Genomic DNA, 26,858 nt, shown 5'->3' on the forward strand with positions numbered 1-26,858 from the left:
GGATTCTCAGATGATTCCCTTTATAAAAAGCTGTCCAAAACAAGCTTGTCTGGTATATAACTATGCAAGGAAAAAATTAGGGGGGAAATTGGAACTTGCTGATTCAAGTTTTAAATATGTCCTTAAACGTCTTTCTCTATAGTTTAAAACTATGTTTGGACCCACGAACAGAAGAGCACAATTCTTCAGCAGAGGAATCACAGAAATGCTGTGCTGGTGGAAGACTGAGTAGATGATAAGTTTTTATATAATCTAACACTTCCCAGCATATGGGAGCTCTGTATATAAATAATTCCAGCAATGCTACAGTTGGTGTGCACAAACGCATGGACGCAGGCATTAAAGCTTTTGCCATTTCAATTCAATGTCTCACTACTCCTGTAGCCTGAAGCACAGTGCTGCACTTCACCACCTAGGGACTTTACTGGATCTCACATCCTCAGGTCATATTTAGACCTCCTAGGGATTTAAAGATGTTAAAAAAGTGCTTTTGGGGCTCCATCAGGGGCTCGGAGAGGAGCTAAATTAACCAGGGTTACCTATTCTGGTGATATCCCTGAAATAGCCACTTTTGCCGGAGTTTAAAATTTGTATTTTTCCTACGCTGCCAGAAGCATTTTGTTTTCTGCACAGCCATAATTTCCAGACCTAAAATTAGGCCTGAGTTAACTCCATCTAGAGCCCTGTGGTACCTGACAATGGAAATCTTTGTGTGCCACCACACATTTTCACATCATCACCGAGGGAGATGATTTATAAAATGCTGCCTTAATTCCACACACTACAAATAACATTTTGTTGGAAAAAAAAAGGAGAGAGGAGAAAACCTCCTGAATGTTTACCAGTAAAAATAAGCGTTCTGCCAATTTAGTCAGCATAATATAAACTAGCAAATATACGCTGACCTATAATACACCACAAGCCATGATTTCTATTAAAGACTCTGGCACCAAATCTAAATAGGAACTTTCCATCTCAGCTCTAAATAGCAAAAACTGTGCCCTGCTGCAAATGCTTTGGGACAGACACCCAGAGCTCTCCTGTTCCAACCAAACATTAACTGAGAAGCCCCCACAACCACCCCAGTTCCACAAAAAACACTTTCATCAACATAACATCTCTTGGAAATTGTTTTCAGATCAGTAAATTTGTGCATTTTCCTTTGTATTTTGCCAATAGAAACCCCCACCTACAGAGTGTTCATGTTCTAAACTTTCAAAGCAAACCACATCACACCAGTTCCTCTGCATGAGGAATCTCCCTCACTCGTGTCTTTGAAAAGGAATAATTTAAGAGCAATGTCAAAAGATAAAGCTTTCAGCACCCGGGGCTGGAGGTTGTGTCCTCCCACCCATGCACGATCACTCCTCTCCCTGCACTATCTCCCATCACTTCTGGGGACTCCAACACAAAATTCCACAACAGCAATTACAGATTCCACGTGGGCACCTAACTCCTCCTGACTCCTGAGCAACTCCTAGCAGTACCTTGGGCAGTTTAAATGCCCATGTAAAGCTAACCTGGGTGTTTACAAATCCCCAAAAATCTCTAGACATTCAATTCAGTAAATCAGAAACTTGTCCTTTTTCCCCAAACAGGACCTGATGCTATACAATTACCAAAATGGGACTTTTTTATTTCAAAATTAAGAAACTCATTTCTCCTACGTATAGTAACAACAGCATTTATATATTAACATTCAGATTGAGTATAAAATCTGGTAAAAATGCTATTGTATGCTGGAAGAAACCTATTTTAAAGAAATTTAGCAAAGAAAGGAAGGGCTTCTAATTCAAGCCTATCCAATTTGGTAATGCATTTTCCTGATTATGGAGGGAACACCAAGACTTCAGCTAAACATACCAGGATCTGACCAGCACCACTGGGCCAAAATTTACCAAATTAACCAAACCTTGAACATGTGGGAGCAGTGAGAGTCTCCTACAGGACAAACAGGACAGTTCCATTCGTACAGCCCCTCCTGCCCACACCAGGCAGGAGAACAATGCCAAAAGCAGTCCAGATAAAAGGGAAAATCAAGGAAACAAGGAAAAATCTCTTTACATTGTTTAGAGGGATAAAATGCAAATTCCTATACTGGTATTGCACAGCACCGTGAGTTGTCATGGGGCCTGCACATTTGATTAGGGTTGAAACTGCTCTTCATTTAAATAAAATTCTTTCCCCCCTACTTTCCTCCTTACCAAATGTGAATTTGAAGCAGAGAGAAAGAAACCACAGAGGAGACTATGGCCCCAAATGCTGTTTTAGGGACTAGATTCGTCTCCCTCAGCTGACCACACTCCATGGAAACCAGACTCCCATCACACAGCTGGCAAGGCAACACTCTGATAAAACAACTGTGTTTTATAAATTCCCCAAGTCCAAACTCCAGGCTTGGAAATTCATTACTGTGACGGCTTGTGTCTGCCCTGCAACTGAGAGCAGAGATAGCAAACACATTTATTGTGCCTCTCATAATGCTCCTCTTTGTTTCAGCCAGCAGCTGGTGGAAGGCACTCCAGATCTGCTGCTTTCAGATACTTCTACTTACAACTATTCATACTAGTCTTTTTTTTTTTTTTCTTCTCCTCCTCCTTCTCTTTTATTATTAAAACTGTTGGGCAACATGATAAAGCACAGACAAGCTAAACAAAGATAACACCGTGACGTAGTGTCTGCCTATAGAGCAGCTCTGCTCTCGCTTGACACCAGCCCATGCAGTCAGCAGGAATGTGCTTTATTTTAACCACTTAGGAGCCTGCCTGCAAGTGCTCCCACTCCACACGATGTTTGTCAGGCCAGCAGGGCTCTCCCAGCCCCGGCAGCCCTGGGACAGCTGTCTGTAAACAGAGCATGGCCAGCTCTGTTTGCCTTGCTCTGGCCAGCGGGGGCCCCAGCGGAACGGGCACGACAGCAAAAGTCGTGTTTTTACAAGTGTGCCTCCACAGAGACACCAGAGGGGTCTGAAATCTGTCCGAGAGCTCCAGGAGTCACCAAAGACTGGGAAAAAAAAAATATATATATACACTACTCTGGCAGCAAGCTTCCTTCCTGTGAGTCGGTATGGGCTGCACGGACACGGGGCTGCCATATCCTATCCCCCCTCCCAATTTCCTCTCTCCTGCTGGCTGCCCCTAATGCACAGCCTGAGCATTAATTACAGCCCAGAAATGAAAGCCTTTGTCTTGCCAGCTGCAGACTGACATGGTGCAGACCTTAGGTAGGTTAGAGTAAAACTCCTGGAATGAATATCCTGGCACTGCCCTCACCCGTTTTTTGCTCTGCATCTGATAGACGGATTTATCCACAAGAGTGAATTCCTGACAAGTTTATTAACTTTTAGAAAAAAAACCCCAAAACTTAAAGTTCTTCAGTTGTGGTGTTTGTCATCAAAGTCCTTACCTTCAAGGTCTTGGATTGAACTACTATGACCTCAGGCCACTCTATTAATTAAAAAAATCATGGGCAAGAGCATTAAACTGACTTTAATTAATGGGCATCACACCTTTAATTACCTTTTCCAATACCTGCAGACAAACTCTCATTAGTGAGAGGAGTTGCCTCATGTTCTTAAGGCCAGATTCCCAGGAATGAATAGTACATGAAGATCTTCAAGTGCAGTTTTTTCTATTAATTCAAGATCAACATTTATTTTCATGGCATATGCTGAAAAACCAAGATCTTCACAAAAGCAATAAGATGTGAAAAGGATACTATGAAATTAAATTTATTTTATTTTCTATTGCCACATTCTAAAAATTGTTAGGGGATTGAATAACAAATAGATTGGAACAAATTTCCAAACTATTGCATGTTTTATTCCATAATGGCAAACTCAGAAGTCATTCTGTGCCAACATAAATTGGGATAAATGGCATAAAAATTCCAATGCATGCACAAAATAAAAATAATCACATGATTTGAGATATCAAATACCAAGCAGGGAAGTCACCACAAATTACTCAATTCAACAAGTCATCAAAACAAGTTACCAGCACAGAATTGCAGTGCAGCAGCAGAGTCCCTGTGCAGATGCTGCCAGCTCTAGGTGTTATTTCACCTCACACTGCACAGTGGCAGAGGACTGATAGCCCTGGCACTGGGAAATTCCCCCCAAATCACATCTGTGTGAAACAGGCTGCAGGCAATCTGAAAAGTGTGCAGTTCCAGGAAGATTTGCTTCACTTGATTGATCAAAGACAATAAATGAATCCATTCTCAGGAGGCAATCTTTGGTCGCCATGAAAGACATCTCAAGAAGAATCACAAATTATATTATTTATATAATTGCTGAGAGCTTCTGCAACCCCCACTCAGAAAAACAAACCAGATCCTTTATCCCCAAAATCAGCATTCTGCACCACTACTTTATTTCTGGGTTGCTTCTACAGAAGGTATGATTTAAGATGAGCTTAAATAAGACTTAATTCTGGGAAGTAGTAGATCAACCACTGTAAACAGAGTCACAGTAGTCTTTATTTCCTTTAGAGTACATTAAACAGGCCTCTCTGGAGAGCATAATAAAACAGCAAACTACAGAACAACAAAAAATTAAGTATTAATGGCAACAGGCTGATTAAAACATGCTGCTAAGAAATCAGATCTTGGAAATAGTCTTTATTATAAATGGATAGATTTCTTTCAGCAGCCAACTTACTGATTCCTTTATCTGCCACATATTTTACTGACTTTCTGCTATGATAACAAAAAGCTAATTTAGGAAACCAGAAAGTCACATACACATGTGGAAAAAAAATTGGCAAAAGCCTCTTCTCCTCCGTTTACAAAACATATGAAAAGCACTTACTCCTGGAAACAAGCTCTGGCTACCACTGTGCTGAGATTTGTATGCCAGAAAACCCATGGCCAAAACCAGAATACAGTGATTCAAGTGACTGCTCTGTGCTGGCTCCTCCAGCTGGCCCTGCCTGCCAAGCAGGGACACGTTCTGCTCCACACTGCAGGCAGGGACATTAAATAGTGACCTCTGCATTCAATCACCTCCACCCACTTTCCTTCAAAAGCCTCACAAAGGAGCCAGAATTTGGTGCAGCAGCACCAGTGGCAGCCTGCAGCAGGCTCCTTCCAAAAATATATTGGTAATCAAAATTATAGATGATTTCTACTTAATAGGTCCTGAAAACACTGTATTATGTACCAAAAAGTACAGTTCAACAGGCAGAAAATGGCAAATTTGCCTCCCCCAAGCCAACATTACCCTATTTGCTCCTTCAAAGGTAGTGTGAAAAACTGACTACTCATCTGAAATTCTCTCACCTCACACTGTAAAAAAACACCATGGCTACATCAACTGCCTTGGCTGGGGAACTGCTTCAGTTCCACAAACTATTTCACAAATACATAAGATTAATAATAAAATCTTTGCTGAACACTTCAACAATGGCTGAAAAATTCCCCTGAAAAATTCAGGTACCTGCTGAGGGAGTCTCCTTGGTAAGGAGGCAAGAATCGATGGCATGGGAAGCAACAGGGCAGCAGATTTGCCACAAAGAAAGCCGGGTGGAATAAATTTTAATGCTGTGGTCTGGCAGAGCTCCTTCATATTTCCTGTCACACTGCAGCTTTCACACCTCAACAGTTGTGACTGTGAGGCTGTGTTCAGTTCCAGCCCAACAATGAGCTCAGGCTTGGGTCTAACTTTAGACCATGAGATTACTTCAGCTCTCACTTAAGATCAAGTCCCATTTAGGTAACCCATACAAAACTGAAAAAAGTGTTGCTTTTTCTGCTTAGAGTACCTGTGCTCGTGCAAACTGTGGCTAAAACAAGATTTCAATTACCTGGCAGGCAAGATTTGGACGTAGTCAATGCTAAAACTACACTGATCTCCAGATAAATAACACCAGGGTTGTTTACAATACTTGTCAACATCAGTGGGAGAAGGGATTTCTGTGACACAGGATGGGTTTGTGCTCAAGGAGCAGGGCTGCACCCCAGGAACAGCCTCTGAGCCCTTCTGCCAGCTCTCCCAGGAAAAGCCTGCATCAACCATCCAAAGTCAGCTAGGAGGGACTAAAAATTAGCACAATTATCATTTTGTCTTTGCTCTGGGCTAAGCCCAGCTCCTGAGTCCAGCCAAGGGCAGCAGTTTGGGCATCCCACACACAGCAGGGGAGAAAGGAAGACAGAGGGAGAAGAATCATCTACAATTCCTGCAGAAAACAGTAAATTCCATATTCTTTTTGCTTAGCAAACATGACATTCCTCTTTACTGGGCAGCAGAAGACACGTGATAATGTGATTTTATTGAAAATGTAAAAGCATTATCAATAAATACATTTTTGGTGAATGAAATATAATTAAGGCAACATGTTGAAGATGTTGAGTCTCAGACCAAAGGTGGTTTCAGGTCTAGGTGTTCTTTTTTTGGTCATCAAGACTGGGAGTTTTAAATGACTTTGTTACATAAAAGATGGCAAAGCTAAATTAATCAAAGACCAGCTGAAACAATCAAAGCCAGAAGCCCTGCCATCTATTTCAAAAGAAAATCAAAGTCACAGCAAGGTCACTACATAAGAAATTGTAAGATTGGGGGCTAAAGCAGTTATTTCAATGCACTAAATCCTACCTTACAGCTGAATTGTCACGTGATGGCAAAGAGAGACAAATTCAATTTGTGAAAGCTCAGATTTTAATCATTCCCCCTAAGGAGAAAATATTTGTTATCCTCCCTCTGGCTGGTTGATTGGTTTTGGGGTTTTTTTGGATGTTGTTTCTGTTAGTGGATACTCAGGTTTAACCTCCCCCCCTCTGCTCCAATGGCTGATATTTTTGGATATGATCCTGTAACATAAATTAAATTCTCAGTGTTCAGTGTCCCTTGTGGATATGAACGAAGCCAGGATGTTCTACAGCAACCATGCTTCAAATATTAATTTTGAGATGTTCACTTCCAACAGGGTTGTACTAAAGGTAAATCCAATAAATTGTGCACACTTTCCTTCATAAGGATTTGAAGCAAAAGGTGCAATAGAAAGGTTTAAAAAAATCCACTTATTTCAACTGGAACCTATTTTTAGAAGTACTACAGACTTTTATTGCAGTTTAAAATAAACATGCTCTGAACACCTTTTCTCACATTATTCTCCTTTGCTACATGTGGAAAAATCAAGAAAATGAGGTCTCTAGAAGAGCTGTGAAATCTGATATTGCACTTTCCAGCAATGTTTCTTTTATTCCCATTTTATTTCTCCCCAAATTCCCTACCTTGAAGGTTAAACAGCCCTCAAGAGAGGATAGAAATGCTTTAAAATATGATCAGAAAAGCAGATGTATTTAAAAGATTAGGAAAATACATGCACAGGTGGGCGCTGCCTTTGGGCTGGATCTGGAATAAAGCAGGGTCACTGCTCAGGGCACTGTGCAAGATCCTGAAGGGATCCCTGGGACTTGCATCCAAGTGACCAACTCCTCTCCCTAAACCACAGTGAAATGAGAAAAAAAAATCACAGTTGGGCCCACAAACACAGGAAAAAGTTGGATTTCCACTTTGGTCTTGCTACCTGACGTGCAGCCTCACGGTGTCCCACATGAGGGACACTGAGCCTGTCCAGCCAAGCCGGACAGAATATCCAAGATTTAAATCCACTGAGCAGCAGAACAATCCCAACCCATCTCCCACAAAGAACCCATTGTGGAGAACAAAATCCCTTTGTCCTCCAGAACGGGCTCCAAAATCCCCTGAGCAGAGGGAGAGCGAGGGAGCAGCGACAACTGCGGGGCAATGGGACACCGGGAATCCTCAGCAGCCCCGCACAGGGACCGGGACACCGGGAATCCTCAGCAGCCCCGCACAGGGACCGGGACACCGGGAATCCTCAGCAGCCCCGCACAGGGACCGGGACACTGGGAATCCTCAGCAGCCCCGCACGGGGACCGGGACACGGGGAATCCTCAGCAGCCCCGCACGGGGACCGGGACACTGGGAATCCTCAGCAGCCCCGCACGGGGACCGGGACACTGGGAATCCTCAGCAGCCCCGCACAGGGACCGGGACACCGGGAATCCTCAGCAGCCCCGCACAGGGACCGGGACACCGGGAATCCTCAGCAGCCCCGCACAGGGACCGGGACACCGGGAATCCTCAGCAGCCCCGCACAGGGACCGGGATCAGCTCCTGAGCACGCCTGGCCATGGGGAATGAGCAGGGTGTGCCAGCCCCCCCCTGCCCGTGGCTCCATGTGCTTTATTTTACTGTGGGCCACTGGCTGGGCCCTGGCTCAGCCTCAGCACAAGCCCTGCAGAGTGCACAGTCAGACTTTCAATCCTCTGGATTGGCGTTCTTCTGAGATAGAGCTCAGCACTCCCTCACATGCTGCTCTCCTGCAGTGTTTTAACAACCAAGAACCTGGGAAGGCTTCAGGAGGAGCCCAGAGAACAGCACAGCTCATGAGATTCAGAGAAAAGGATTCCATGTAATTTCTCCAGGTTTATGGGTGCTGGTATAAAGAAATATATAAAAGCTAAAATATCACTGTTTTTCTTGACAGGACTGTCTTCCAAAACAAATAGGCATGCACCACCTCTTCTAAGAAAAAAGATAAAACTAAATCTGTGCCTCTGACACAGCAGCTTTTAATCTTGGGGTCATGACACACAACTACATTAATTTTACTGGGGAAAAAGAAAATGGCCATGAAGAGATTAAAAAATTGTAGTTAACCAGTGAGCACAAAAGCTTTAGAACTGTTGCTCCACTGTAAGGTTTAGCTGTGCAAAAGCTGGTAGCAGAGGATGAATTGCTGCCCAGAGGACTGAAGGTGGTGGATGTGAATCCAAGCACTCCCAGCCAGCCCAGCAGCAGCGCTGAGATTGCTGGAGGCTGTCCCAGGGATAAAAGGAAGCCAGGCCCGTGGTGCCAGGGGAGGGATGGATGGATGGATGGATGGATGGATGGATGGATGGATGGATGGATGGATGGATGGATGGATGGATGGATGGATGGATGGATGGATGGATGGCAGCACTGTCCAGCTCAGAGCTGTTTATTTCACAAGCAGGAGGAGGTTTGTGGGGCCAAGTTGCAGGGTCACTTCAAAACAGTGTTCTCTCCAAGGGGAGGGGAAGGCAGATAGAGGGAGGGATTGTGTTTGCTACCAAGAAATTACATGCTGCCTGGGCAGCCTTTCTCACAGTTTTCTGGGCACTGAGGACAGGTTTTCCAGAACTCTTGGAAAAACAAGAACAAGCAGAGGTTCTTATTTTTGAAGTTATCTTGATAGTCATGGGGTTGGAAGGGGTGAGCAGCACCAAAGTTACACTCTATTGCTCCAAGACCTTTAATTAGGACTGTGTCTTCCTGCCCTATACCTACTAGTCCTTAGCCCAATTTCCCTTTTGACAACTCCAGGCTCCCTCTCTATTTATTTCAGAGCTGCAGAAACAACTCAATCCTGACAGAACCAGAAAAGACAGAGAAGAGCAGATGGGTTGGTAAAACAAAGATAAAAATATGTCAGCTGTGTGTTTGTGACCCAGCGCTCACATCACACCATCCCCACAGGAGCCAGGAATCAAACCTCTCACTGCATTACTATGATATAATTCCCCTGTGAATCACCTGTTAAATTCTTCCCCATCTCACTTGAAAAATATTTCTGCAGATCTCTACCCCCTTATCCCACGTTAAAGATGTTCCACCCCATAATTAAGCAGGCACTGTGAAGTTTTTAATGGACCCAAACAGCAATGCTGGGGGCAGTGAGACACTGCATTATTAATTAAAAGGTCTGGAAGCCCTGCTTCAGCTCATAAATGGGCTCAGCCTGGCTTGCACTGCACGAGCACAGCTGGACTGCTATTTCATTAAGTCTCCGATCCCAACTCATCCTGCAAAAAGAACATAAAAAATGAACTGCCAGCATCTGTGGGCACATTCCTTTTATTCAACTCAACAGGCTCTGATCTAAAGGAACAGACCTGGGAAGGTCCTGTGGCTCAGACAGGGAACTTCAAATTCTTCCCAGCATTGTCTGCAAGGCCTCGTTCCTTTTACCAGCTAAAAAGACTCCACTACATCCACTGAAGGAGATTCCACCCCCTCAGTTTGAGTAGGATCCACTGCAGAGGGACCAAAGTCACAGTATTTTGGTCCAAAAGCTCCTGTTTCCCCCCCATGACTGCTGAGCACAAAGTAAGGATCAAGTCCATACAGCATCAGTCCAAGAATCATAGCTTTTACCTGCTCAGCTGATTAATGCCATATTTTATTTGAACATCTCAAACAGGTAAAAGCAATTTTCTTTGCTAAGAGGTCACAGTAAGGTTTAGCAGCTGTGGCAAAATATTCCAACTGAAGCACTTGGAATGCTGCTGTCAGCTTTATCCCAGACTTCAGTGAGTTCAATCAGTTACAGCTCTTTATTCCCCACTGTAAATAAGGATAACATTCATTGGTTATTTCACAGGGCTGGCTAAAAGTTGCATTAACTGGGCTTCTGTGACAGCAAGGATTCTGCAGAGGGGATTAAAAATATATGCAAATGTGAGCATTAAAACGTTTGTTGTCATACTTGTTGCTAAATGCACCAATTGAGAAACACTTGAACTCAAACAGGGTAGTGCTCAATTTACTGTACTGCCAAGAAAAGTTCAGAACATCCACGGATTGGCTGTTAAGGCAAACATAATGTACCTTAAAGCAGTCACAGTCTTAGATATTTTGACTTTTAAGAGTTTAAAGAAAGATAGCAATTTTTTAAAACTTTTTTTTGTGATGAGCTGAGTTCAATACATGGATTATGTAACACTAGTGAGAGAAGCATTTTTGAAGATAGAGAACCCAGCTAAGGCTCTGTAAACATCCATGCTCGTGCTGGAATTCCTTTTTTTGCCACCTTTGATAAATAGCTCAGTGTGATGCCTGCAGCAGGACAAGAGCAGAGTGTTCACCTCTGGGTCTGCAGTGTTGAGCAGGAAAAGTGTGCACGTCAGCATTGCCCCAGCTGGCCTGAGGAGATTTCATTCACACCAACCACAGCGTGGCTGGGAGAGCTCCGAGATGCCCCAGCAGGAGAACTGCAGGGTGGGGGTTAAACAAGCACCACTGCACACCAGATGTCTGAGGAGGATCTAAAAAGGATCCGGAGCACCAGGAAGAATATTAAATAAAAAAAAAAAATCCCCTTCAATGCCATAAATATTTATACTAAATCCAAGGAACCGGCCGGGTTCAGACTTGTCCTATGTGAATCATCCAGCACTTCCCTTACCCCGTCTTCATTTCATGTGTTCTGGATAAAAGCACCACAAAGGAGGTGCCACAGTTGTGTCAATTTCTTTTTCTCTATGGTAAGAGCAGTTTTTGTCAAGCTGCTTTAGAAGATGTTGCTTTACAAAGAATATAAACAGAACAACTAAATAGTCCTGTTTTACTTGGCTAGCTCTTGTGTGGCTTTTACTGATCTTCCTAGATCATTTCAATTCATAGAAATCGTTTCCTTTTGCCTGGACAATTCTAATTTTCTTTACAGGGACATGAAATTACAATCAGCAGAGCATCACAGAAAACAACTCCAGTCTTGTAATCTGGAGCCAAGAAACCATAAATTTCTGAAAGGTTCTGCTCTGAAAGAGTCCAAACCTGCTACTGTCACAAATATCTTAATTTACTTTCAGGAGTGAGACCTATTAAACATTAGCGATTAAATAACAAAACTGGAAGTCTCAATACCACCTCTGAAGTGCAAGCACAGCGTGTTGATACCATTTGCAAAAGAAGTAAATCCCCACTCATTCCCAAAAGAACAACAGCTACTTAAAAAGATCCATTTGGCAGCTTTGGGTTCCACTCTTCTCATGCAAAAGATGGCTGGGCTGGGCACTTTGTAGGTTGTAACTACAAAGGGCATTGCCAATCTGCTGTTCTGGGATTTTGAGTTAAAACAAAACATAATAAATGTTCCAAATTGGTTTATATTCCCATACAACACTGCCATTCCTATCCTGGGCAAAAAAAAAATTTACTAAATTTCTCTCACATCTAACTACAACCCATATTTGAAGGTAAAAACTCTTTATTTCTGCATGCTGAGAAATAAATATTAAGCCACACAAAGCAGGAAAGTGCAGTGCTGAGAGGTTTCCATGCCTGCCCTGTCAAATGGGTTTCCAGGAAAAACTACTGCTTTTTAAACACAACTGGTTCCAAACTTTCCCTGGGAGAGCAAATATATTTCCTGGAACCTGCTAGCAACATTTGGAAGAATAGGAGGAAAGTTAATACACTACAATGCCTGGTTCTCACAGCTGACAGGGAACTCTCTGAAGTGATGAGGAGTGAAAAGGAACATGTCTTTAAATAACCAGAGACTCTTGTAACAACAGGAATTAGGAAAGGACAGGAGCCACAGGTTTTGTGAGGGAACTGAGCTGGCACCAGCCTGCTGAAGGCAACTTCCCTTCCTCCCTGTGCGCTGCAACATTCCACTTTATCCCAAATATTATCTACTGCTATCCACAAACACCACTTGTGGATGAGCTTTTTCTCCAAAACCAAAATGAGGCACAAAGCATCACACAACATTTCTGGGGGAAAAAGCTGGACTGCACCAAGTGCTACTATGCTTAACAAGTTCTTGCTTTTATCACTAACAACCAGCAAGTTTAAAAGAAAAGGGGAAAAAAGCGTTACTTAAATTTGATGCCAAACAATGCCATGAAATTTAGGCGAGGAAACATTTGAAACTCTTGTTTAAAAAAAATCTGATACCAACCAGTGCTGTGAAACTTAGATAAGGAATGATGGCAAGCTCGGTTTCACAGTTCTGCCCCCACCACCCCTATCACCCTGAGATTTCAGGACTGCCATTCCTATTAAAAGTGGAGCTCTGAAGATCTTTGATGAAGTCCCATCACCTCACCGAGGTTTCTGGGTGACTTTTCCTTTGGCTGGAAGCAGTGCTGTGGTGCTGCTGGCTACCTCAACTTCACCAAGGTTGCACAAGAATCTGTACTGAGACATTTCTTAACAAGGAATGACGTTTTCTAAGGGAATGGCCTCAAGTTGCATCAGGGAGGGTTAGGTTGGGTCTCAGGGCAAGGCTCTACCCCAGAGGGGGCTGGCACTGCCCAGGCTCCCCAGGGAATGGGCACGGCCCCGAGGCTGCAGAGCCCAGGAACACTCCAGGGATGCTCAGGGTGGGATTGTTGGGGTGTCTGGGCAGGGATAGGAGTCGGATCCATGATCCCTGGGTGTCCCTTCCAGCTCAGGATATTCTGTGATTCCGTGATCTGAAGTCCCCCAGGGTCGCCTTACCCCTACAATCAGTGCCAGCTTCTCCTGCTATTAAGACCAGACCTCTTCCAGCTCCATCCATCTGTGACATGAGGTTTACAAGTGGGCAGAGATAACCCTAATTAAGAGCTCAACTGCCTGTTCAGTGCCCTGGAGGATCCATCTCCCCCCATCCCTCCCAGGACACACCCCAGTGCTCCCTGAGCTCCACTCTCTGCTGAGCCCACTTGCAGGGACAGGCTCGGAACGAGAATATCTGAAAAAGCCGTGAGATGGATGTGCCCCCAGCACATCCAGAGGGAGCTGGTGGCACTGGTGGTGTCTGCTCCTGCCCACACTTATCCCCCAAGGCAGCGACAAACAATGGCCCTGTGTGTGCGGCTAGCCATGCTCATCTGGAGAGCAATTTGCAGGGGGATGATCCGGGCTGCAGGGAAAACTGGCTGCCTTTAAAGGGGGAATTCAACCCCAAAGTCCTCAAGGTTCTTTAACACTGAGGAACTATAAAGCCATTTTTGTAAACACTTCTGCAGGAACTTGTGTTCACCACTACCTCACGCTATTATCAGTGAGAAATTGTAGGTTCTGTCCTGCTGGATTGTTGTTAGTGTAAACAACTTTGCTAAATTGCTTGGCACTCTGTCTGCATGCAGCATGTTCAAACTCTGTAGCCTATTCAACCAAAATCAAATATAAAGGCCCATCTGTATTAAACCTCAAAAAGAAATTAATAGACAGCTATTTTCATGCAAAGCAGATATTTAAAAAAGGCAAAGCCAATACATATGGATGAACTTTTTCATTCATAATTTTAGATGCCACACAATGAAGACTGTTGTTTAAGCTTTATTTTTTCTCTAACAGCTCTCCATACAATGCCGTACATTGTTCAAACTCTGGAGCAATTTAAGCTTTTTCAATGTCTCCTAAAATCCCTGGATTTATATCCAAAGAGACCTGGCACTGTAACAAATTTGACTTGTGAGTAACAAGTTACAGCCTTTAAGCAAATTGCTCATTAACACAGAATTCAACTTACTGCTACAAACCTCACTACCTTTTATCTCAGGAAAAAAAATATGCTGCCTATCTTATCTACAGAAAGCTGTGGGATAACAGTCTATTATATTTGGGTTTTTAATTTCCTTGTTTGAGTTCTCAGTACAAATGCTGAACTAGCATCCAGGGTGAGAACAACAGAACTCCAGGGGAAAAAAAAAAAAAGTTAAAGTATGACCTAAATCTATCCTGCCTTTGATGAACGAGGAAAATAAACTGAATTTTGATGTCAGTCCTGAAGAGGATATTCCCAACTTCATGCTAGGAGGAAATGAGCAAGAAGAGCCCAACTGTGAAGATGGGGCTCTTTCTTTTTTTCTGAAGATGAAAGAGATTGAAAATGCAAAACCCACAGAATGTTCTACAAATGGGGAACGTTCTGTGGGTGCATCTTAATTTACATGGCTTTGAACAGAAATTTTACACTGCTTTACAAACAAGAACACTTAATTTGCTGTGAAAGAGATTCTTATCCAATTCTTAGCAGAAGAATAATGCTTAAGTCATTTTACATATTTTGAAACCAACCCAAACTTTGCAGTTAATAGGAGAAACTGATGTTAGAGAAATTGCAACGTCAGCAGAGAAAGCTGATGGAAACTCTTGTTTAGAACTTAAGAAAACACATTGCATTTCATTAAAAAGCAAATGAAGCTAGCAGGATCTCTGATAGCAAACATGTGAAGTGGCCTTTTGGGGAAGACAGACACATTTTCAGGATGCCTTGCAGTGCCCTGAGAGGACACCCAGCTCTGCAAGCCAAAGAACGCTCCAGCCTTACAGGAAGTCAGTGAAATAATTATGTAATATGCCACTAACTAATGAAAGCTGTCCTCAAACCAAAAAAGAGTGTTTTGCTAGAAATCTGGATCCAATTTTCTTCATTAAATAAAAAAAAAATAAAATAAAATCCCAGTCTTCTGGATTATCCAAAGAACTCTGCATAACTATTTTGAGTGCTCCAAGTAACATGCCTGGGGGATTTCTTAGCATCTTATTGCATTTCTTTATACCTTTCCCAGCACAGCAGTTCCAGCCCTGAGAATGAAGCAATAACCCAGAGCATCTGAAACTGGGAGAGAGAGGAAGGAAGGCAGAAATCTGCCTTCCAACACACCACCATCTGTGATAAACAACAGAATGAAACAAATCTGCCTGGAGACTGCACCTCCTCATGCATATTCCGTGGGAAACCAGGAGCCAAAACTTGCTGGACAGCCCTGGAGTCAAAGAGCAGCTTCACCTGTGCTCTGCTCTGGTTAACTCTGAGCTCTCCATTACCTCACACACCAGGCTGAGAAGGAATATTGAGCTGGAGTTAAGCTTCCACTGGGAGAAACGACGCTCACTTTTACAATTTGAAAGGTTTATTAAACCTTAACAAAATACAACAGAATGACTGAATAAGGAAAGAGAACACGGTGCAGGGAACATGTGACCTTCAGACCCACAAAATGGCTGCTCCCCCTTCCATACCCCTGGGGCTGCATCTAAAGTCTGCCAGTTACCTTTCTTTGCTGTCTGTTTGCAGACTATTTCCCCCCACCTGGATTGGAGGTCAGGTGTTGCCATGCTTCATCTCCTAGTAATGAGCCTGCCCTCGTCCCAAATGCCCCCACTACCAAAGCCAGCCAGTGGCAACAGCACAAAAGGGGAGGGGAAAGAGGACTATGGGGACAACAAATCATAATAACATACCTCAATAAAACCTCTTTTAACATCCACACAATATTCACCCCTTAATTGTGACAACCAACCATCACATCATCCATCTATAACAAACCCCTCTTTCTCTTTTCTAGAAGTCATTTGGCTCGATCAATTAATTTTCATTTTTGATTTACATGATCTACTCCTACTTTTCTTGAACCAAATTTAATTTTGGATGAGTCATGATAGTATCTGTTGATATTATCTGTTGATGTGGGTGAGGACAGCGGGAACAGAAAAAAAAAATCCCTTAGGTTCTCTTTAAGCAAATGACTGGTGGAGCTGGTGCCATGAATTGGTTGGAGCAGACAAAAGGGGATCACAGAGGTCTGGTATGGCTTTTTGCCCCCACCTTACCATGCTGCTGCCCACAGCAGGGCTATCTCATCTTCTTGGTGGCCAGCACAGCTCTTGTCCTCTAGTTCCTGTCTAATTCTACTTGCCAATTCTCAACTGAACTACCCTAGCATCTCTCACTGTTTCCTATGTACTTCTCCTACCAGATCCTTGCAATCTTTATCTATTAAAATAGGAGAATTACATCAATAATTGACACAATTTATTTTAAACAGTCTTCGAGCTGGCTGGTGGAAATTTGACTCTACTTTTTGGATATTGGTCTTTGTTCACGATTCAACTTTGTCTCACCTGCTCAGGATGTTACAGTCTGTTCTTTTGGGCTCTTCCACTGGGCTTTTAATTTCATTGCCTTGAGCCCATTCTCGCTGTGCAGTTCACACAGCTGACTCCGTGGTGAGCAGTACCTGAATGCACCTCCCCACTTAGAAACTGGTGTTTCTATGACTTGATATTCAATCTCCAGGGTCATCCCCTGAATACTGCCTCATATTTTTCCTCAATCTTTCTAGCTACTCTGCTAGGTTTCTTCTTTTTTTTCTGCTGTTCATTAAATACCCTACAAGCATTCTGGCTTCATGAAGCAGCTTAATACCCCTTACAATTAATGTTTTATACTCTGCCATGTTTTGCCTTCCCCCAGGGTTGTTGTGGTCCCAATTAGGGCATCCTGTGGGCATTTTCAGGTCTCTAGGAGGTCTTTGCATGTGCTCCCTTTCCCATATCTGCATCTCAGCTGCCCATATCATCTGTCTTTCTTCTAGTGTAAATAATATGGTCGTTATTGATTGCATTTCTTCTCATGTATAGATGTTGGGCCACAAAAATTGGTCTAAGTATTCCACTAATCTGATGAGGTCTTCTAGTAATTCTTTTAATTCTTTCCTGAACATCTTAAATATCAGAAGAATGGAGTGGTATGGTTACAAATCCAATTCCTTCCTGTGCCTCACCGAGTGGTACTTCCCTTAGAGGACACAATCTCACTGCTTGGTTTCCATCCCCTGACTGCTTGTGCTACTCTGTTTCCAGTATTTAGACTGGGCCCATCAGAGGGCAAGGGAGGTGTGGTCGGGTTCCAGTGGAGGGGGAGGGGGCAAACAGTCTAACCAGTCTCATTTTTTATTTTTTGATACTTTAAACACTCTCACCTTCGAAGGTTAAATCTCTCCTTCCCAGCAGGCAGTGTAGTCACTCTCTCCCAGACTGAATGGGCTCTTAGCTATTATATAGATTTTTAAAGCCTGATATATCTACCCTTTGTTGGACTCATACCTTGGCTAGTGCACGATTGGACCTCATTTCCTCCTTAGTCTACTCTCACACAGTACTGCATCATTTTGAGCTCGTCCTTATCTCTGGGGTTATAATTCCACTGGGCTAATTTGTTTCTCAGTGGGATACTTGTTGGTATCTCTTCACTTTCTCCTTCTCCCATCAGGGATTCCCTACTGGCTCTCAGTCCTATCTTGACAATCAGCCACAGGCCCTTCTAACAAGGCTTGCCTCCTTAAATAACTAACGACCTCCCAGCGAGGCCCTTCCTAAGCAGCTAGAAGGGAAGAGATGGAAAAAGGAAGGAAAAAGAGAAGGAAAGAAAAGGAGAAAAAACCCTTTATCTTCTTTCCAGAGAACAAAAGCAAATAAATTATTTGCTTTCAATCTGGAGACTCCTGTGCTACTGTTCTGGGTGGGCTCTGCTGTTCCTCTGGCTGCTGAGAGCTAGCTAAGTGACCCTCCTGGTGCCACAGGGAAGCTGGCACACCCCTGGCACCAGCTAAAACCTGCCGGTGTGTACCACAAGGAAAGCTGCACGGTTTGGTGTTCCACCACCAAACACTGTCTGCATGAATCTGCCTCTGCTTGTGGCTCCTGCAGCCAGTGACCCTGCGCTGTGGCCTTTTCCTCACCCCCTATCACACGTGTCCCCACTTTTCTCCACCACACGTCCCACCCTATACCTGCCCAACCATGCAGTCCTTGAGCTTCAACAGACTCCAGTACGGGTCTGGTCACTGCTGCCTGAAGCTGTGTTCATGCACTCAGATTAGTGGCCAAAACAAATCTGAGGATGGTATTCACCTTCCCCTGTTCTTTCTGGTTATTCAGTCTCCCACAATCCCCGGGGTGCCAGCCTGTGCTCACCGATGGTCCCAGGAGGAATGACTGAGCCACCAAACCCACAATGAGGTGAGCTCCCCTCTCAAAACCTCCTAGGGCTATGGATGAGGTGCTCATCCCAGACGAGTCCTCATTTGTGAGGAACGATGCTCACTTTTACAATTTGAAAGTTTTATTAAACCTTAACAAAATACAACAGAATGACTGAATAAGGAAAGAGAACACAGCACCGGGAGCATGTCACCTTCTGCCATGTGCTCACCCACAAAATGGCTGCTGCCCCTTCCATACCCCTGGGCCTGCATCAGGCAACCCTGGCCCCCTCTGAAGTCTGCCAGATACTTTTCTTTGCTGCCCATGGGTGCAGACTGTTTTCTTCCAGCTGGATTGGAGGTCAGGTGTTGCCATGCTTCACCTCCTAGTAATGAGCCTGCCCTCATCCCAAATGCCTCCACTACCAAAGCCAGCCACTGGCAACAGCACAAAAGGGGAGGGGAAAGAGGACTATGGGGACAACAAATCATAATAATATAACTACATATCAATAAAACTTTTTATCATACACATAATATTCATCCTTTAATTGTGAGTGCCAAACATTGCATTACCACCACAAAACAAGATGCAGATGTTCCAGCCCTGAATACCTGCCCGGATCAAGTGGCTGTCATTTGATAGAAGCGCTGGGAATGCCAGCCTGCCTCAGAATGCTGCTGCTCCCTGGCCTCTGCACCTCAGCCAGGGCTCCCAGCAGCTTCCTGATGGCCCTGAGCTCATTAGGAAGAAAACAATGATCTCAAAGCACCACTCATTAAACTGGCCATTGTTAATCACTGGCAGCAAATGTTTAGTAGAAGAATATCAGATGTATTCATGCTAAAGATGAGCATCCAGATGCCAAGGCAACAATTCTCTAATTATTTCTTCTTTTCTTTCCTATTGCACCAAAACTATTACAACAAATTGCCTGAAATGGTTGACCATCACTAATATAACTGTCATTTTCCATTGGTCAGGACTAAGCATTCCCATTTCAATGATCTAAAAAATTTATTTCACTGGAGAGGGAGACAAAACTCAAATGTCTGTTTTATGCAACTTGTTAAAAAAACCCCACCCATTCATTAAAATTGAGATTTTCCACCAAAAGCACCAGTTATATTTGAGATTACCATGAGGCATCACAGGGGCTCTAAACTAGTAATGACATTAAGAAAACCCTCCAAAGGACACAAATAATCAGTGTAAAACAAACAACCATGAGGAAAGGAAATGGCTTTATCCTGTGCTTCAGAGTTATAGACCCCCTTTCTAAAACTCTTCCCCCTCATTTCTCATTATAATCCTTTTCCTGGCTGAGCTGTTTTAATCACACGAGTGTGCAGAAATTTCCAAGGGGACAAAGACACCTTTAGAGGCCATTTAGAAACCTCCTGTTCAAAACCGGCCTCAGGCAGGGTGGGATGCTCAGGGCTCCAGGTGGGATTTGAGTACCACCAAAGGCAGATATTCCATAGCCTCTCTGGAGAACCTGTGCCAGTGGCTCACCAACCTCACAACAAATAATAAAAGAAGTCATCCTGTGCTTGAGAAAACAGCCAGCTCCAGGTGAGGTTCCTCCTGCAGAGCTAAACCTGCAGCACAGCCTCACTTTTGAACAGCCATGGGAGAACTCCCAGCTCTCCCATTCCATTCTCCCTCCAGCCCCAGCAGGAGGACACTCTGCTGCCCACAAGGCAGATCCCATCTATGTCATCACCATTTCTTCTCTTGCTCCACAGAGGAGGCCAAATCAGAGATGTGTTTAATGAACTAAACAGCACCTGGACAATATTTCCATGCTGGAAATTCCGTGGCTGGAGTGTGACCATGAACGGCACAGTTTAGGAGCAGACTGAGATGAAGACACGGCTGAGGTTCTGGGGAGCCAGGGAAGGCTCTCCAGGGCTGGCATTAATTCAGCAGCCTGCAGCTCACAGATAACAAACTGCTATCTGGGACTCTTGCTGGGCAAGAAAAAGCAGGATTCCTCTCGGGATGCAAATCACACTCCTCTGCTCCATGTCGAACTCAAGGGTTGCCAAATGCACACAGTGGAGGAACTTTCCCTATTTCTTAGGTATCAACACATCTCGGATCCACAAGCTGTTGCAAATCCAACAGTTCCAGGGCCAGAAGAGTAAAACCACCAGTAAACTTCATAAAAACACACTGACATATCTCACCAGCATAGAAATCTAAACTAAAATCTAATCAAAAACTAAAAACAAATGTTTCAAGAGAGAACCTAAAGGAACAAGGAACCCATCTATTTCCTGAGGCCTATAGGCCCACCATTGTTTCCTCTGAAATTTCAAACCTGTTTTCCCATCACACAATATATTTTTTTAATCTTATCCTACATCTTCAAAAGTACTTTTCAGGAAAGCATCAATTTATAAACAGTTCAAGTGTGGCCTTCAATAAATCCTAATTAATACAGTTTGAAAGGGTGTTTTGTTGTCAATACAGTTACTACTGCAAGAGTGTCCCTGGAAAGACAAGATCCATCACTGCTGACACAACTCACTTATAAAATAAATACTATGGCAGAGGCCTGGAAGATCTGTAGGCATCTCTAAAACACCCTTTGAGTTCAGAGCAGATGTTGCCAGTGTTTACACTTTTTAAACCATTGGGATATAAACACCTCACTATAAACACCACTGAAGTTTTGCTTTTCTTCTCTTCATTTTGTGTGTGTTTATTTTAGTGTTAAAAATGTTAACTTCCAGAATAAGGAAAATAGCAACAGATGTTTAACCTAAACAAAAACTGCTCCAGTAGAGTGCATTCCTTAAGCTGTTCTTTTGCTTTTGAATTATTAAAGCTAAGATCTGGTTAAATAACAATTACTGGAGAAGAGGGTGGGGAATTAAAAGGGAACTGGAAAGAATCTTCCATAAATAATAGGCATAATTACAATGAATTGAATTAATGAGCCAAAACTACAGAGCAACAAAACTTAGTCAACAAAACACTCAGAAAGATGTATTACGTAAATAAAGCTTTGCGTAAAATTCCATGGTCTTCATCAGAAGTTATCAATTGCTTCCAAAGAAAACAATAATTATGGCAGAGAGCACTGAAGAAGTTAAAGGATCCTGAAGTGAAAAAGTTAAAGGATCCTGAAAGTTGTTAAAGTTGTTTTTCTTCTTCTTTCTTTTTTTTTTTTAAACGAGTTTTCTTGCCCTAACAAAGAAAGCATGGGATAAGAAAGAAGTTGGGAACATTCAACTCCATGGAACCCCATCTCTATATTATTCAGCTCAACCTTCTGTAAAAGAGCTTTATCCAAATGAATATATACACATTTGTGCAGGAGAGAAAAAGCAGGAAAAAAGGAGAAACAAAGATATTAACAGTACAACAGGGAGCCCCTCCACTTCCTGAAGGGAAGAAATGTGGCCATGCTGGTTCAGGGATAGAAAAGACTGTAATTTCCAAAGTGAGATTCAGCTGCCTGGGTTCTGGCCTGGCCTTTTTCTGAGCAGTGTGAACAGACATCTCCTTGGCCAGTGGACGCTGCTCATTGTTTCTTTCCTGACAACTCCAGCAAGTTTATTTTCCGAACGAACATGGAAAACGTTCCTGCTGAATCAGAAAAAAAAAAAAAAAAAAAAAAAAAGGCGCTTTTCGCAGCGCTTTGCTGTGTGGCTACAGCAAAACCAGCACCGCTGCCAAGCCGAATTAGCTCAGTGGTGCCTTTCTCTCCAGGCACAGCCAAGCCATAACCGCTTCTCGCAGCCGCACGTAGAGAAAACTCCGCGGAGATGAACGAGCCGATTTTGCCCGGTTACCTCAGGCGCCTTCGCAGCGGGGCCGTGAGGGCTGTGAGGGCTGTGAGGGCTGCGAGCCGCGGCCCCGCCGGACACCGCGGGCTTGTGTAAGGCCCGGGGCGGCGCTGGGGGCCGGACAATGGCCACGGCCCGCGGGGCTGGGACACGGCGGCCACCCGGCCGGACCGGGCCGGGCCCGGCCCACGCGTGTCCCGTGTCCGGCCCCGGCCCAGCCCCCGGCGCGGGCAGAGACGGACAAACCCCGGGTGGGCAAACCTCGGGTGGACAAACCCCAGGTGGACAAACCCCAGACGGACAAACCCCGAGTGGACAAACTCAGATGGACAAACCCCCACCCACACCCCGGCCTTTAGTGCCGCCGGCGAGGGAAAGTCGGCGCTGAAAACGCGGCTTGTGAAAACAAACAAACAAACAAAAACTTAAAAAATAACATGGAAAAAAAAATCACATGGAAAGAAAGAAATCCCTGCCCTGAAACACAAGCTCTGACAACAGCCCGCGGCGCGTCCCGCACCGGCGATCTCCCAAAACATCGCCGCTGACAAACAACAGCGAGCACGGCTCGGAGAAGGATCCATCCCTGGAAGGGCTCCATCCCTCCCCGTGCATTTCCCGTGGCGAGGCGCTATTACCTTCGTAGCACAGGATGCCGATATTGTTGTTCATCTTGTCCAAGTACTGGTAGTTCAACAGGTCCATCCTCATAAACAGCATTTATCGGGCTGGCGGAGAGGAGCGGCTCCGGGAGGGGGAGGCAGACGGTGCCGAGGCGCTCCCGGCTTCCAAACCCCAGCAGAGGCCCAGCCTGGAGCGGGTCGGGAAGGGGGAGCGGGCTCCGACAGCGCGGGGAAGGCGAGGGGAACGCGCTGCGGGGCGGGAGAGGGCTTCCCAAGGCTTCTTCCAAGTTAAAAAAAAAAAATTAAAAAATAAAAAAATAAGAGCTTAAAAGCAAAGCGAAGTCGGCGGGGCAGGGCAGGCAGGGAGGAGCGCGCAGCCCGCTGCGCTGACAGCGGCAGTGGCCGGCACTGCCCGCCGGGCCCCGCTCCCTCCCAGCCCGCTGCCCTCAGAGCGCGGCCCGCCCCGCGCAGGCGCTGCCGGCGGCCGGGGGCGCTTTGTGCTCCGCAGCAGCGCCCGGCAGGGAAGCAGGGAACCAGCCCGGGAGGGAACGAGAGACGGAGAGAGAGAGAGGGAGGGAGGGAGAGAGGGAGGGCACGGCCGCGTCAGAGCCCTCGCGCAGGAAACAGCGGCGGGAGGAGGAGGAGGAGGCGGCGGCTGCTCCGGGAGGAAGCGGCGCTGAGGGGCCTGCTCCGGGCCGAGCCGTGCTTACAACCAATTCTGCCTCTCGTCACTCCCCTGCGCCTTACGGCGAGAAGTAATGCGGCTCTGCAGCAACAGCAGCCATGGAATCACGGCATAGCATCACAGGAATGGTAAATGGAATCACAGGAATGAGGGAGACAATTACAATAAAAGGCGTGAGGCAGTGGCCATTTCCCCACGTGTATAGTTTATGGATAAATAGTTTGAAAAGGTTTCTCTCTATGCGTATTACAGGCATCTCACACATTGCTGCAATTCCATCAGGGCCCAGGCCAGATGGGATTTTTTTCAGCGTTATTAGTGGTTAAACATTGCGGGCTCTGGCTGCGGTGCAGATGACAGGGATGGTGGAACCTGCAGCTCTCATGGCAGGATGTGGCCGCCCTGCTGTGGCCCAACCTGCGGCACAGAGCTGCTCCGACAGATGTGCGCAGAACATCTGGGCGGGTGCAGCACGTGCGAACCTGAGGGGCATCGTTTCCTGCGGGCTGATACGAAAAGAGAAATTTAAAAAGCTAATGGAATCCTAATTTTCCCTCTGCCCTCTTCAGCTTGGAGCACAGCTCATCCTTGGCCATCTGGGATAGGAATCTGCATGGTGCACACAAGGGCAGAACCAATAAAACACTTTAATTTCCACTCCGAGAACTTCTCCCCTCTGCTAGAGAAGGGGAAGGGGTGACATGACAGAAGCAATTCACAGAGCCAGACTTTGTGATGGCATTTTGAGAGTTACTGCTTGGGTAATGCCTTGGTTATTTCAGTAAGAACAGGTAGTTTAAATCTGCTGCCGATGTCTACTGAATATTCAAAGAAAGATTGCCTAGATGATATAAAAGGTTTCTCCTTTCAGATACACAATGCTGAGGTAACAGCACATTTCTTAAATGGTATCTAATAAAAAATTGCAGTTGTTTTGCAAGAGTTGCAACCACACAGACCAAAGCAGCCCATGATATTTTCTAAAAAGAGAAATATCTTTAATAAGGAGTAATGTATGGTGATTATTAAGCAGGGCACAAGAAGTTTTGCATATTGTGCGTGATCAGAGATATTCTACACCAATCCATCAAATTAAAACAGCCATCTAATAAAGACATCAAGATAGACCTCTAAGATATAAACAACAATAAAAATCCACACCTACTACATTAAAAAAAGAGGTACGTTTCTTCAGCATGAAATGCAAGTTCCTCACCAATTTTGGGGACAATATTTTGATAGGTATAGTTTTTTACACAGATAGCATCCCTGAATTCACATGAATGCAACACGTTTATTGGGTGCTTGTGAAGGACAAGAAGGTAAGTATTCAATTTTTTCACTTTAAAATACTTAAATTTTTGTTGGAGGTGCAGGTGATGAGGAAGAAAACACTATTTAAACTGCTTTAGAGCAGTGCTCTACAACACGGGGGTGCAGACAGGCATTACAATTCCAAGTCCAATTTGAATTCTGTTCTATATTCAAAGTTACATATTTCTTCAAGCTGTTTGGAAAAGTGTGCTTGGGTGCTGTCCACAAACCACTGACTACTCAGGAGTGCTGTCCAGACACTAATAAAGGAGTTAATTCTTCTTTATTAGACCAGTAGTCACTGGTGTGCAGGTTTTTAGGCAGTAATGATCCCTGTTAGGTGAATGGCTTTCAGCATTTCAGTACAAACTCTGATGGGACTTGTCAAATGTTGCATAATGAACATGCTTCACAATAAATACTAATAAACTGTACCAAGCACTAAGAGCTTTTTGAACTTCTAAATTAAAATATCTATGCTGAAAACAAGGCAATGCCTAGTGAAAGAGTGGGGAGAATTATCTATGTAAACACATCTCTTATATTGAATTTTAAACCCAAAATCCATTCTTAGGAAAACTTTCTTTGAAAGAAAACTTTATCAGCTCAACAAATCCAAGTCCAGCAGACATTAACGTCAAATACTGCCAGGGTCACTGTAAAGTACTTGGTTCCTGTCAGCGAATTCTCCATTCACATTGCTGCTTGTTGGTGTGAGAGACCTTGCACTGAACTGAGAGCAATGATCAGCGCATCAGCGGGTCCGGAGAAAAGGAGAAAAGGCTGGTTTTCATCAGCTCCTTCTACAGCCCGAGAGCTGCAAACAGAGCCGAGCCGAGGCATCGCTGCCTCTCATTGTCTGGAGCATTTCCTCTGGGATTGCACACTCCCTGCTCCTGGCAGCGAGTCCCAGAGCTGCTGTGAACCCACTGAACTTTAACGCAACAGCAGCCTCTAGAGGTAACGGCAAAGCCACGGGCTCCGGGGGGATTTACACGGCATTTTATTCTGATTGTCCCACAGAGCAGGGAACAGCCTCTCCGGGATCTGCTTCACTTCAACACAGACAGCAAATTCAGTCTGCACACTGCAATGTCCAACCACCTCAGAAAGCACAAAAAGCAAAGTAAAGCAAGCAAAAAGAGCAGGTAAATCACCGCTGTCATTAACAGGATTTCATAGAAAAATAAATCCTTACAACTATTTGTTCACCTGGATTTTTATAGGGAAAACATTCTTAATAGATCAAGTCTATGATCTCAGATTTGACAGTGAGAGTTTATATGGGTTTTAGAGCATTTGAATGTGTACTGTGCTGCTTTAGAGCACTACAAACACACAGGGAGCTGCTTTTTTCTTCTTTGCCTTTTCTCTGCCCTCTTCGACCCTCTCCTCCCTCTGCTCTCAGGCAGTGCTGAAAAAATAAAATGTCTTTGGTGGCTGCACTCCACAACATCTTCCAGGGGGAAAATGGGCAACCCTAGCTGAGAATGAACCCCTCAGATGGGAGACGAGTGAAATTCCACCCGTGAGGATCAGCAGCAGAGAGCAACTATTGAAACAGCACCCGGTTCTGCAACTGAGAGAAAAAAATATCTTTACAGAGGTGAAACACACTCTGATATGTCTGTGTGGCCACACACTGCTGCTCAGTATAATTCCATTTTGGGGTAGATAATTATCAGCTGCAGCTCCTCAGGTCAGACAGGCACCTACTGAAACCTCAATGCACACCAAGGAGGAGGTGGAGGAATAAAGCAGGAACATTTAAAAACAGGTTTTACCTTTTTCCTTCCCCTGAGAAAAGAGCAAATTCGAGCTGAGGGTTGCTAGGTGGCGATGTGCCTGAAGGAAAAGACTTTTCTTTTTTTTCTTTTTCCACACACTCCACTGCAACA

General features: G+C 44.5%; 1 protein-coding gene across 5 annotated transcripts in view; it reads right to left on the reverse strand.

Moving 5' to 3' along the window:
• Positions 1 to 26,858, reverse strand: part of VGLL4 (vestigial like family member 4) — a 93,832-nt gene that overhangs the window by 24,941 nt on the left and 42,033 nt on the right. The window contains exon 1 of one of the 5 annotated variants that reach the window (XM_014869762.2): positions 22,977 to 23,411. The exons of the other annotated variants lie outside the window; for them this stretch is intronic. Within the exon in view, the coding sequence (XP_014725248.1) occupies positions 22,977 to 23,058 (82 nt within the window). The 5' untranslated portion in view covers positions 23,059 to 23,411. Of the gene's footprint in view, positions 1 to 22,976; positions 23,412 to 26,858 lie in introns of those variants that run through there. 5 annotated transcript variants of the gene reach the window in all.

This window comes from Sturnus vulgaris, chromosome 11 (assembly GCF_052056855.1).
Source record: "Sturnus vulgaris isolate bStuVul1 chromosome 11, bStuVul1.hap1, whole genome shotgun sequence".
NCBI classification, from domain to species: Eukaryota; Metazoa; Chordata; class Aves; order Passeriformes; family Sturnidae; genus Sturnus; species Sturnus vulgaris.